Below are 12730 nucleotides of genomic sequence, written 5' to 3'. Positions count from 1 at the left end.
CTGTCTGGTTCTTCCAACTGGTTGGTAAGGTAATTACAAAAAAGATGTCTAGTTAATAGAAGAAATCGGTTGTTAATGGGAACTATTCTTTATCTTAAAAAAGAGAGAGAGATTGCTTATTTTCAATGCAGACAAAATAGATTTGCTGTGCCAAAAAAATAAAATAAAATAAAATAAAAGACATGAGAATAAGTGTCTCTCAGTGGACGCTAGATTGGTAAACCACTCTTTTAAATAAGTACTATAATTATTCAATTATCATTTCTGAATTTCTCATTTATAAATAATTTTTTTTGTTAGACTTTAAGGGCCACAATTAAATGGTTTGCTTTGAATTTAATATTACACATGCCTGAGATGTTCTCCATGGGTTTTCTCTTTTTTTCACTAATAATTGCTCTGCCTTGGTAAATAAAATGAAAAGGCAAAAGAATGAGACCTGTGGACAAGGAAACATTTCTTTATAATAAGAAAAAGAATATTCTTTCTTTGTCCTTTCTGAATTTAGAAATTTTCCCTAAATAATACTGAAATGTTTAACAATTCATAAAAAACATAAGCATCTACATTTAAACACAACCTTAAATATAGCCCTGTAATATCTACCAGGAACCTTGTAAAATATGATGAATATACATGCGTGGATCCTAAACTTAGAGATACCATTCAACATTCACATGGAAATGCAGCATTACATACAATATAATAAATATCCAGGATATCAAATCCACAAATTGATCATTATTTTGATTTAGATTCTCTTACCAGTTAACACTTTTACTGCATAATTTATTATAATAACCTTACAAATTAAACATAACTAATTAAAAGCAGAACTTAACTAATCTGCTGAAATAACACAATTCTCAGTATTTTGCAGCATATTTTAACCTATAACATCTAAAATTGTCATTTTGACAAGAAAAACACATCCATATAACTAACTACTCAATTAACTTCTTTTCAACGTTTAAAAAAGGTATGGAAAGAAACAGAAGCTAATCTTATTTCTGAGATAATTTTATTGCCCTTGCTCTTGGGCTTTGGCAATAAGTGTCTTAAGTGTCAATATATATCATATAACTTAAATACTGTATTTACAAAATATATAACTTTTTTTTAGCAAAATACTATACAAAATACTGTTTTTACACATTTAAAGGTGCTTCCCCTTACAATGTATGAGAGCCCTTTGTGTTTTTACCTTTAATTTTCCCGCCTGCTCTTAAGATCCCTCTCTTCCCCATTATTTCTGAGTTGGGGTTTTAAGAGTAGCAACAGGTCTATCATTAAAGAACAAACCAACAACACTACATGTTAACTCACTTGAATTTAAATTTTTAAAAAATGAAGCCAAGGATAGGAAAAGTGCTGTATATCTGACTGAAATTTTTCTAGATAAATTCTCCTAGTTAAAAGGCACTTAAAATCCAAACCATACATTTTACTTTTTACGTTTACATTCTTCCCTTTTGTCACTAAACATCTCTAGCAAACACTTTCTAGGCACACAGTATCACTAAGGGAAATTCGTTTTGATTGCCCTTCTTTTGAAATGCATGAAAGGGAAACTAAGCACCCAGTACTTCTGTTAACTTTCCAGCATCTGTTTCTTTGCGCGAACTGTATGATTTCTTCATCTAAAATGGTGAGAGGATAAAGGAGATCCTGTTTACTGTTCCTTGCTGCTAGAAGAAGTGTCTTTCAAAAATGCCTCATATTCCCCCACTACTGCTGAGTTCCACAATCCAGGATCTTACCCTGAATATGGACCATGTCTTCCCGCATGAAGGCTCCTTCCTGTTCTTTCCTGTTCAGGAGTCAGATTATCTTCCTGATGTGTCAATATATATTTCTAAACCAGCAAAAAATGAACCTAATCTTTGTCAACTCTGCTCCTTCCTCCCCGCAAATCCACACGCTCTGTGTGTGATCGGCTATCCGTTGGGTAAAGGGAGCTCAGCGCCAAGCGCCAGGGTCTGGGACTTAGAGGAGGCAGGGGTCAGCTTCACCAGGCCTGCACGGTGAGAGGCTGGCCGGAGGGGCTACTTGCAAGTGTGGACGTCAGTCATGCTTTCACACCTCCTGCAGCGGACGTAGCAGCACCAAATAAACTTGCACTCGCACCTCTCCACGTGCCTGACCACGTGGGTGTTGTAGCCTCGGCCACAGCAGAGGAGGTTGCAGCCGTCCGCGCCCTCCGACGTGCGGTTGCATTCTCTGCCTTGGGTCCCGGGGATCCCTAGTTTCTTATCCTCGACACAGTAATTGGGAGACTTATTAACGTAGAGGAGATCATCCTTGCGAATGGGTATTTTCCTCTGATCTTTGTCTCTTCTGCGCATTTTCCTCTTTATTTTGTCCGAGATTTGGACACTGTTTTCGTACTTATCCTTCAACAGGTGGCCAATCTTTTCAAAAGAAGACATAGTTTTCCAGCACGTTTTCACAGCGCAGGAGCCGGAAACTCCGTGACATCGGCAATCCACGGACATCAACTTGGCGACAGCCTGAAACCAACCGTAATGGTATTAAATAGCATTCGTGAAGGGTTCCCCCGCATCCCCGCCCCCGCACCCGAAGCTCCACTTGATCTCATCCCTTCACTTTCTGAGTCTGCTTAGTCCTGCCTAAAGGTGTTCGCTTTGAACATGAAGGCTCTTTACAGTTGCTTCAGGGGTCAAGTGTTCTGTTCTTCTCTTGACCCTGCCAAGCAAATACTCCCAAGTCTTGAAGTGGTGGTCCGGGCTGTTACTGTTACTGGGGGCGATCTGAGACAATAGAGGGAAACCACTTCTATTTCCATTTCTTTGTAGAATTCTGGGTGTAAGAGGATGCCCACGCATACTTCCCTGTTCGACACCAATCACCTTGCAACTAAGAGTGCGCGGTTCGTGGACCTGCAGCACCGACATCCCTCGTGGGAAATGCAGACTCCCAGGCCCCACTGCAGACGCACAGCACCAGAATCTGCATTTTAATAAGATTCTCCGGTGACTCCTACATGCATTAAGGTTGGAGAAGCACTGAGAGGGCAGGTGTCGTGGGCCCGCACGTGCACAGAAGCATCAGGGGAATTTAACTAATAACAGGGGCTCTAATCTCTGAGATTCTGACTTAACCCGCAGAGGTGCCGTCTGGGCAGCGGCGCTTCCATAAAACTGCTCAGATGATCCTAACGGGCATCTAAGCATGAGATCTACGGAACTGAGAGCTCCCCGGTTCGATCACTGTAAAAGTCCTTACGTTCACGTGGGCGTGGGGGGGTGGGAACCGCGTTATCCTCTGGTCACAGACCACATGAGAAACCCTGACTAATCAACTTAAGTTGGTCAGAAGGAGAAGGGGCTGGAGAATGTGGTTGCTCCCAGCACATTCTTCCCCTCTTCTGGAAAATTAACTCAAAACACATGTCCTATTCCTGATGGATCGGTAGCACCATCCCCTCGTAGCAGAGGGGTAATATATGTATGTAACTCTTCAATTCAAAGTGCAGAGTTTGGTTTATTCAGACTGAGGAATTCAATGAAATTACATATCTCCGTAAGAGCCCACTGCCTGGCCCACATTAGAATCTAAATAAATATCCCCTCTCCGGAAGAAGAAGGTAGTACAGGAAGAGTTGAGAGAAAAATGTGAAAAGAGGCTAACAAGGCAAAGGCAATGTAGAGATTTCAAGAACTTTAGGGTTCTGCTGTCTTACACCACTGGGCTAGTCAGCACAGCTTCCTTCAGTCCCCAGAGGATGGCAGAGCAGATTAATAAATCGCCAGGGCTAGCTCTCGTGTTGACGGTCTGTCAACACGCTGGGTAAAATGAAAAAGTGATCTGTCCGCTCCATAACGTGGAAATTATGTGTGTAATCGCACCAAAGAAAGGAAAAACTTCATGGCTTAAATTCCACTTACACTTCTTATCAAAACTATAAAATGACAAGGGTTTATGCTTGGCTATTTTATACTAAACCCGACACTGACATGTTTGTGGAATGTTATGTTTCCTAACAAATTGGAGTTTCTGAACTATCTAATGAGACAGAATATTTCGGACAATTTATCATAGTTGCAACCTTGAGTGAGAGCATATGGTATTGATTTGTGTAATATTTGATACTTCTTATTAGTGTTTAAAATAATAAACAGAATAATATTTAAACCCTGTCCTTTACAGAAGAGAGCACATATGCTTTTTGTGAATTCACAAAACGGAGAAGCAAGTAGCTATGTCTATTTCTTATTAACGCAGGGCAAAAGATACCTCTCAATGATAATGAGAGCAATTTATAAAGTATGGCACACACAAAAAATAAAGTATGGCGCAAACGCTTATTTGCTTAAATTTATGGCATTCGATAGCCACAAAGACTTCAATTTTTTCAAATGGCTCCAGGCAAATAAATGTTCAAATGAACGCAATCTGTGTACTTTTGTTCAGATTTTAAAGGCTTGAAGGATATGAGAATAAGAGAGCTCAGTTAATGCTAGGTAATAACAAAACAAATTGTCCAAAGAAAGCCAAAAATCAAAGAATGTCTGTTTATGTATTTAAACCTGATCAGCATTCCTTCCAGTCATCACTTGGTGATTTAAAGCCGGCTCTTGCTCAGAATCTTACTGAGGGGCGGACTTTTTCTTTCATTAACCAGTTCAGACATCACGTATGGTGTTGCCAATTTGCAAAGCACGGAAGACAGAGTAGATGCTCACCAAATACTTATGGAATGGTTAGTCCAGCTCACTGGAACAAGTTTTAACTCATTCTCTGTTGGTCATATGAATTGGAAGGAAGAATTGAAAACCACCTTTAGCAAAAGAGTCACTGCCAGGAGAATCAATAGTATGGGGAGACCTTGATCCTGCTGGGTTCTCCTGCCATTCCTCAGTCCACAACTGTGTCAGTCCCCAGAGTGACATATTACTTGGTTTGAAAGATAAAAAGAGAGACTGATTTTCAGATCTAATGGTACCACCTGCTGAATGTGTATCGGAATTTTGGGAAGATTTTCTTGCCAGAGGAAAACTAGGGTCTTTTAAATACCTGGAGTTGGTTGTAACTTTTCAGGGATGATATTTTGAAGTTTTATTCTATTACCTTTCAGTTCCATTATCTTTTTGTCCTTAACAGTAAGTATAAAAATGGCATTTTCATCATCTACATATCTTACATTTTATCATATATATTTTATATTATATATAGTTTACCATATATATAGTTTAGGACAGAAAGCCAAATAAACTTCAAGGAGAGGAATTCCAATAACTTGACATGCAATTTAAATGATTATAGACCCAAAACACTCTAAGGAAGAAACTTGGACAAATAGGGATTAAAATAAAGCAATGTAATTACCACTAGGAGAATTTGATGAAATGCAGAGTTCTAGGGCAGATCTCACACACACACACACACACACACACACACACACACTGTAGAACTTGGCTGTTTCTCAGAGCACCTCTTCATAAATTGTTTTACTTGATTTAGTTTTGTGGGAAGAAATGCCTTGCACACAGTAGGTCATTAGTGAATATGTACTTACATATTATTCCAGTTTTACCAACAATAAACAGCATGGTTAAGACACTTGCCTTTTACATTAAAATGTACAGGTGGGGGCGCCTGGGTGGCTCAGTGGGTTAAAGCCTCTGCCTTCGGCTCAGGTCATGATCCCAGGGTCCTGGGATCGAGCTCCACATCGGGCTCTCTGCTCTGCAGGGAGCCTGCTTCCTCCTCTTCTCTCTGTCTCTCTCTGCCTGCCTCTCTGCCTACTTGTGATCTCTGTCTGTCAAATAAATAAATAAAGGTGGCGATATATGATCTAAAGTCTTTGTATCCAACAGGAGAATTTTAGTAGAACAGAGAAAAGTGAAAGTGGAAAATGGAGTATGTTTAAGGAACTTGCACGAACACTCCACAAAAAGGTATATTCTGAGCTTTTCAGCTAGGATTCTTAATTAATGTCAAATAGCCCTTCTGGGCTGTAGTGATAGCAGTCCTTTCCTGCTAACAAGAAAAGTAAAAGGCTAGCAACCGTCTGAGTAGCATGTGGTTATGAGAAAATTCTTTTCTCTACTCTAGTTGAGTTGTTAGGGTTTATAACGATATTAACAGAGGAATGTTTTGTGAACTATTGCAAACAGATGTGCACATTTTGGTGGAATATTTTTAAACTATGGGAGAGCAATTAGGAGGGTAGCATTTAATTTACTGGGCTCTTTGCGTTAAGTTTTGGTTTGATAAACTTCTAATGAACTGAAATAGGAAAGATGTATCATTAATATTAATGTAAAAATAGAAACTGCTTGAAAAATGGGCTGCGGAACTGCTGGCCCCACCATTTTGACTCCGAGGTAACCCAGCAGGCAATGATTGTTTTATCCAAACTTTACAGAAATGACCCAAAAAAACTGCTGCAGAACATTTTGTTATAAGCAGTTCATTTTGTCAACTATCAGATGATCTGGTTAAGTTTTTAGGAAAACGGTGACATAAGGTTGGATGGTTATATGTAGAATTCCTATTCCTCTGACCCATGTTGTCTCTTTCAGTCCAAAAATATATTTGAACCTGCTGAAAGGCAAAACACTTATGTGTTGTTCAAGTGCTTATAAATATTCTTGAAACAGGTCAATGAACATTTGGGGTTGGGCCCCTCCCACTTTTTTGAGTTACTCATCATAAAACAAATTATGGGGTAGGGAAACTTAAAAGTTTATGAGGTGGACAGGGGAAGAATGGAAATATTTTAAGCACACCAAAAGAAATACCCATAAATATTCCAAGTCACATTATTCCCAGAAGTTCTGCCCCTGGAAGACATCACATCATTCTGTTAGCCAATCACCATTCAGCAAAATTATTCTTGGAGTCATAACTTTAGGAATGGTGTCAGAAACCAAGTGGGAATCAGAGTACTTAAGGTCAGCGGTTAGAAAATCATCTATCCTGCTCATAGCACTACTAAGCGCCAGTACCCACATTTCTCTGAACGCTTTCCTACATTTTGAGTTTGGGATTTTGAGACCAAGAAAATCAACTCAATTGAATGCAGACCTTGAACTTTACCCAGAAGAATATGCCTATTAGATTAAAATCTTAATTGCCAATTTAAAAAATGGAGTTGGTTGTTCTTCCTTGTTAGATAATAGCCTGCAAACTTGGTTGGTTTTTGTTGTTGCTGTGGTGCTGGTGCTGGTGGTGGTGGCGGGTTTTTTTTTTTTTGGGCCACCAGTGGAAAGAAAAATACAAAAATGTTTGAGTTGTAATACTTCCTGAAAAAAGACCAACAAAAACAGCAGTCCAGGTAATATTTTGTAATATTTTAAGATTCCATCTAGACCAATGGGGAACAAAAAGATTCAGTAGGGAGAACCCTGAAATTGACAAAAACTGAATGTATATGTTTAGGCTGAATTGTTTTCTGCATAATTAAAATGGCAGAAATCCCGGTAATGTGAGAAGATTGTTTTTTGCCAACAAACACAGTGGATTAAAATTGAAGCTAAACGGTTGTATGTTTTTAATAAACTCAGAATATAAATAATAGTTTAAGATCAAATAGTTACAGAGGCAAATACTGTTACCTAATTTGAAACAACACATGAGACAGAATAAAACTAAATAGCTGCCTAATGATACTAATAAAAACACAGAATATTTCCGACCTTCTCACAAGTTTGGGGATAATCTTTATTCAAGGGAATTAATTATGACATCAATTTCCAAGTTTTGTTTTCTAGTTAAATTTTTAAAAAGCTCTACCAAATTGTTTAAAGAACAGCTAAAGAAGATTTAAGATCTAAATCGATAATCAATATTCATTTTTTGTTTTTAAAATATATTAATTTGACTTATTTTAGTATTTTTCTCATTTTAATTCTAAAGTTTTAAAGAACATACATTAAAAAAATGTAAACATATATTTAACCCTCTTTTATAGTCATATGTTAGAAATAATTTTAAAAATCCTTTATTGGAGAATATTTAAATTGAAGCAGACCCTATTCATCGAATTTTTTTTCATGCAAAACCTTAAGGAGAAGAGATACGTGCATAACTACATGTTAAACAAGAGTTACTCTAGTGTGATCAGCTAACTTTTAAAGCTTCTAAATAAAAATATGAAAAACCTACCTAGATATTTACTGACTTTCCTACTTTCTATTTTGCTATTTTATATCAATATTCAAATTGAATTGAAAATTCAGATTTGAATTTGAAGTGTTATGGTGATAATAACATTTATGGAGTTTTCTGTTTTTGTATTATAAACCAGAGCGGTTAAGCAAAGAAAGCTGGTTGAAACTTGCACCTATTCTAAGTGGGTTCCATTTATTCCAAAAATGTAAAACAAATGCAACATGTATTTTAAATATTCCTGACAGACACGGCAACTTGTTTTAATTTATTTCAGGAGATTGTGGAGGATTGCAATGACTACTTTGGGACTTTTACAGGTTATTGGATATTACAATAATGTAGGACATGTGCTGATATTCCTTGTCTTGAAAAGATTATTACAACATAGAAAATGTATATTCATAAGAAAGTTTGGACTGTTTTAGGAAAATCGCTATGAATTGCCAAGTAATTCAGCTATGTTGTAGAGCTCAAACTTTATGGTGTCAATAGTCATTTAAATAAATATGTAAAAGGTAAATTAAGTTACAAATTGATTCCATTTTGAGAAAACTTAATATGAAAAATCAGAATTCATAAAAAAGTTTAATTAGATGGTGGTTCTTCAAATTTGCCTACCCTTCAGTCTTACATATATTTAAGTATTCATACATATAATATATCTTAGATTCTTATCTGCAGTTATCATTTTTACAATGTATCTATATCACTTTATAATAAAATAACAAATTATCTTTTTAAAAACTTTGTTTTACCAAAATGTTAGTATATTCCCGGATGTATTCAAGAATGCTTGCTAGAGAATGTAAGGACATATCGATAACATGTTTGGGAGTTCATTGCTCACTAAAAATAGATTTAAAAAATCAAAATGCAAATTTGAGGTGGGATTTGATTCAGTCCCATTAGAAAGGCAGATTCTATAGACGTTAGTCTGGCTCTCTCACAAATGGAACAAAATGACCCCAAAGGCACATCTACGCCTATTATTTTATAATTGGTGTTCTGGGTGTACAAAGTACAAAATCACCAATACATTCTATAATCAGATTCAACTCCTATCAGATGGAGAACTGAAACTAAGTCAATGTAGAAGTTATCCATATATAATAAACACATATACATATTATACATATATATGACATATATTTCTCAGACTACAACTGTATGTTTTTCAAGTCATTTGGACAGATGCATTCAGAAGTGTAATCTTAGTGTTATTTACTTAAAGGAACTAGATTTCATTCCATTTTCTGATACGTACCTGCCTTCCAGCTTCGTTGTTGTGCAGGTTCATTGCTAAAAGTACTTTGCTTTCTTTTCCTGTAGTGTTTCTGATGGGGAAATCTAGGAACTTTCTGCTGAACCACATGCCATACTGGACATCATCGGAGCAGCCCCCCCAGTGCCAGCCTTCGCTTGCTGAACCGCCGTTCTGTAAGGTGGTGTCACAGGAGCACTCGGTCATGTTGCCTGCACTGCAAGACCTGGTCACAGAATGCACCAGGCCTGCTGCCATCACAGCATAAATAAATGCTGTTTCCTTGGTGCCTAGAACAAAACATAAATTGCTGAATGAAAGAGCCAAACCTCTGTCTGTTTATGTTCACAACAAAGCTTCCTGTTCATCCTCTTAGCAGGGAAGCTGTTTTTCAATTGCTTTCAATGGATACTTTTAATGAGGACATATTTAGGAAGGACGATTTCATAGTGTTTCAATCTTTCAAAAAAGCAACATTAATTTTCAGTATTTCACTTGGGGGGGTTATATATTGTGTATCATAAATTGTCTTCACACCTTAGAATCATCTGTTTATTTTTAAAATTAAAAAATATGCCAACACCTAGCTCTGTGCTTAATAGACAATAAAAGTTCAATAAATATGTGTCGAATTTAAAATTCTCTGCATGGATACCGCAAATGGTAATACAATGCCGAAAAGAGTCCAGATTACTTTTTAAAAATTTATCATTTTGAAAGTGTTCTCATGAAACACGCTGAAAAATTTGGTGTGAGTTTTGTTTGTATGTTGTACGCTGGTATGCAAATTAGGATTAAGCAAAGTCCAAAGCAATCAGTAGATGTTACAGTTTACTTTCATATCAAAGACCGTTCTTTTTTTTTTAAAGGAAGATATTATAAATAACAATCACAAATATTAATATTAAACAGTTAAATATCTTATATATTACTAGCTCATCCTGAGGCTGAAAGACAATGAAAGGATTGAAATGTCACCAGAAAAATAAAAAAGAATTATTATAGACAATCACTGAATACATATTTAGCACACCTACAATAAAGATAGAGCTAAACTCTTTGCAAATTAAAGTCCCATCAAAACATTAGCAAAATGGACTAGAAGAGGCTCAGCAGGTGACCTTTTTTCTTTTGAGATGTTAAGATTAGAGTTGCATGCCCCTTGTCCAATAAACCTTTTCAACAGCTGATGTTCTGCATTTCAGCAACTGAAACTTTTTTCTTCTTTTTCTCCTCCTCCTCCCCCTCCTGTTCTCCCTCCTTTTCCTTCTCCTTTTCCTCCTCCTTCTCTCTCTCCCTTCTTCCTCCTCCTTTTTCCCCCCCCTTCTTCCTTCTTCACTTCTTTTTTTCTGCCGCGGGGGTCCGGGCTCCTTCGCAAGGGCGTGCCGCCCAAAACGCAGCGGGGCAAGCGCACTGCTTTGGCGGCGATGTGTGCAGGGGACGTGTGGAGAAGGGTCCAAGGAGGAGGGAGAACGGAAACGAATGCGAAAAACCACAACGAATCTTTCGGCTCCCAGGTTCTAGAACTCTCTGAATCTGCTGAGATTTCTAGAACAATCCTGGTTCCCTGTGCCTTTATCCCTACGGAGTAACCAGGCACGTGGAAGCGGAACTTTTACTGCAGCTTCCCGCGCCGCGGGTGTGCAACGAGGAGGGAAGATAGAGAAGGGAAAGAGAACAGAGGGGAGAGCCAAAGTAGTCGCGCTCGGGAGAGCCGTACGTTGAGTTGCCCAGGACACTCCCTTTAGAAACCAGCATTATTCTGTCCACCCCGCGCTCCGAGGTGCCAACAAACGCGAGGCTTCGCTGCAATTAGCCCCTTGTCCAGGGCTCCGTGCGCAGCGGCGCTGCTTAAATCAAAGCAGATGCGGCGGCAGCATTCCCTGCTGCCGACATCATGTTTCTCCAGCTGGTCACCCACGTAGGGGGGCGCTACGGGGTCCGAGGGGTCGGCCGGGTGGAGTGTCAGTTTTTCTGTAACTCCCTCCCGGCGCCGCGGGAAGGAGGAAGAGCTACAGCTCTAGCGCCCGGCTCGGGACCCGGGGGGTCACCCCCCCTCCAGGACCGCACCTGCACCCGGGCCTGGCTTCCGTCACCCCCAGTTCTCGTCCATGAAAGGACCTCTTTTGGGATTTAGAGAGCGACGGACCACGCAAGCGCTACTCTGTTTACTGTAACTTGGAGGAGTTGTCGCCCTCCATCCCGCTCCATCCCGGAGGGTCCCGGGACTTACCGCTGCTCAGCTCGTAGCCAAAAAGAGGGCTGGTGCCCGGCGGGGCGGCGGCGGTGACCAGGCAGTTCCACCTCTCGTGTCTGAACTGGCTCCTGCACTCCTGAATGCCCAGCCGCGCGCCCTCTCCGATGCTCGGCAGCAGGTACGGTTTCTTCTTGCACAGCTCCTTCTGGCGGCTGTTCAGCGGCAAGTTGGCGCAGCCCAGCTTCTCCGGAACCCCAAAGGAGGCGATGCCCAACCACCTGTAAGACACCGCCATCCCTAGCGTGAGCCGCTCCCCAGCTCTCCTCTCCAATCCCAGATGTTTTCCCGAAAACTGGGTCATCCGCCCTAGGAACCCCCATCTTGCTTCCCCTCTTCAACTGAAAGTTCCCTGAAGCTGGGCACCCCTTTTGCCACAACCCGCGTGCGCCCCTACTGCCCCCATACTCACATCCAATTTCCTTGGGCTCCGCAGGGGAACAGCGCGAGCAGGGCTACCCACAGCGCGCACAGGCGCGACAGTCCCAGGAGCGCCGCTCTGTCCATGGCCCCCGCATGGAGTCCCCCAGCCCCAGCCACTCCTCTGCTCTCCCTCCCCAGAGGCCCGCCGAGCCAGAGGTCAGTTCCCCAGCACCGAGTTGTCCGTCGCCCTCTTTCCCCCTGCAGACAACATAAAAAGAAGGCCAGCGGTGGTAGGGGCTCTCCGCAGCCTTCCCCTGGCTCGCAGGGAGCAGTGAGAGGAGGTGGAGAAAGGAGCCTGGGGCCCTCCTCCTGCGACGAGCTGGAGGTGCAGGAGGTGCGGGAGCGTCCCTCGCCGGAATAGGTGAGAAACTTGTGTTGATGTAGCTCTGTCTCCATCGCCCCCGGCCTCTCCTCCCATCTCCTCCCCCTGGCCGCGCCTGGAGCCTGATTGGCCCAGCCTCGGCCCCGCATCTCATCATCCCCGGACCTCAGGCTCCCATTGGCTGCGAGGGGGCTCCGCGGGGGGCGCCCGGGCCCGCGGCTCCCGGACGGCGCGTCCAGACCCGGGTGTGTTCTCGACCTTTCCTCCTGTCACGGTCTTCTGTGAGCGGGGCCCTGCGGGAGGGGTATGGATTCAACCAGAAGACGGCTAG

At 41.0% G+C, this 12730-nt stretch overlaps 1 protein-coding gene across 1 annotated transcript; it reads right to left on the bottom strand.

The window, feature by feature from the left end:
* Positions 1–504: 504 nt before the first annotated feature.
* On the bottom strand, positions 505–12435 carry WNT16 (Wnt family member 16). The gene is made up of 4 exons (XM_059171687.1): positions 12067–12435; positions 11634–11875; positions 9404–9690; positions 505–2510 (listed from the first exon to the last, which is right to left on the bottom strand). The coding sequence occupies exons 1-4, from the start codon at positions 12159–12161 to the stop codon at positions 2046–2048; spliced, it is 1089 nt and encodes a 362-aa protein (XP_059027670.1). The 5' UTR covers positions 12162–12435; the 3' UTR covers positions 505–2045.
* Between the last annotated feature and the right edge of the window lie 295 nt (positions 12436–12730).

This window comes from Mustela lutreola, chromosome 4 (assembly GCF_030435805.1).
Source record: "Mustela lutreola isolate mMusLut2 chromosome 4, mMusLut2.pri, whole genome shotgun sequence".
Classification (NCBI taxonomy): domain Eukaryota; kingdom Metazoa; phylum Chordata; class Mammalia; order Carnivora; family Mustelidae; genus Mustela; species Mustela lutreola.
Note: the sequence above shows the minus strand (reverse complement) of the source record. Positions and strands in the feature narration are given on the sequence as shown.

Coding starts and splice junctions, on each gene's coding strand:
- WNT16 (XM_059171687.1), bottom strand. CDS start 12,161: ATGGACAGAGCGGCGCTCCTGGGACTGTCGCGCCTGTGCGCGCTGTGG. Junction 11,876..12,066: donor GGAGCCCAAGGAAATTGGAT/GTGAGTATGGGG, acceptor GGTGTCTTACAG/GTGGTTGGGCATCGCCTCCT. Junction 9,691..11,633: donor TGGCTACGAGCTGAGCAGCG/GTAAGTCCCGGG, acceptor GTTTTGTTCTAG/GCACCAAGGAAACAGCATTT.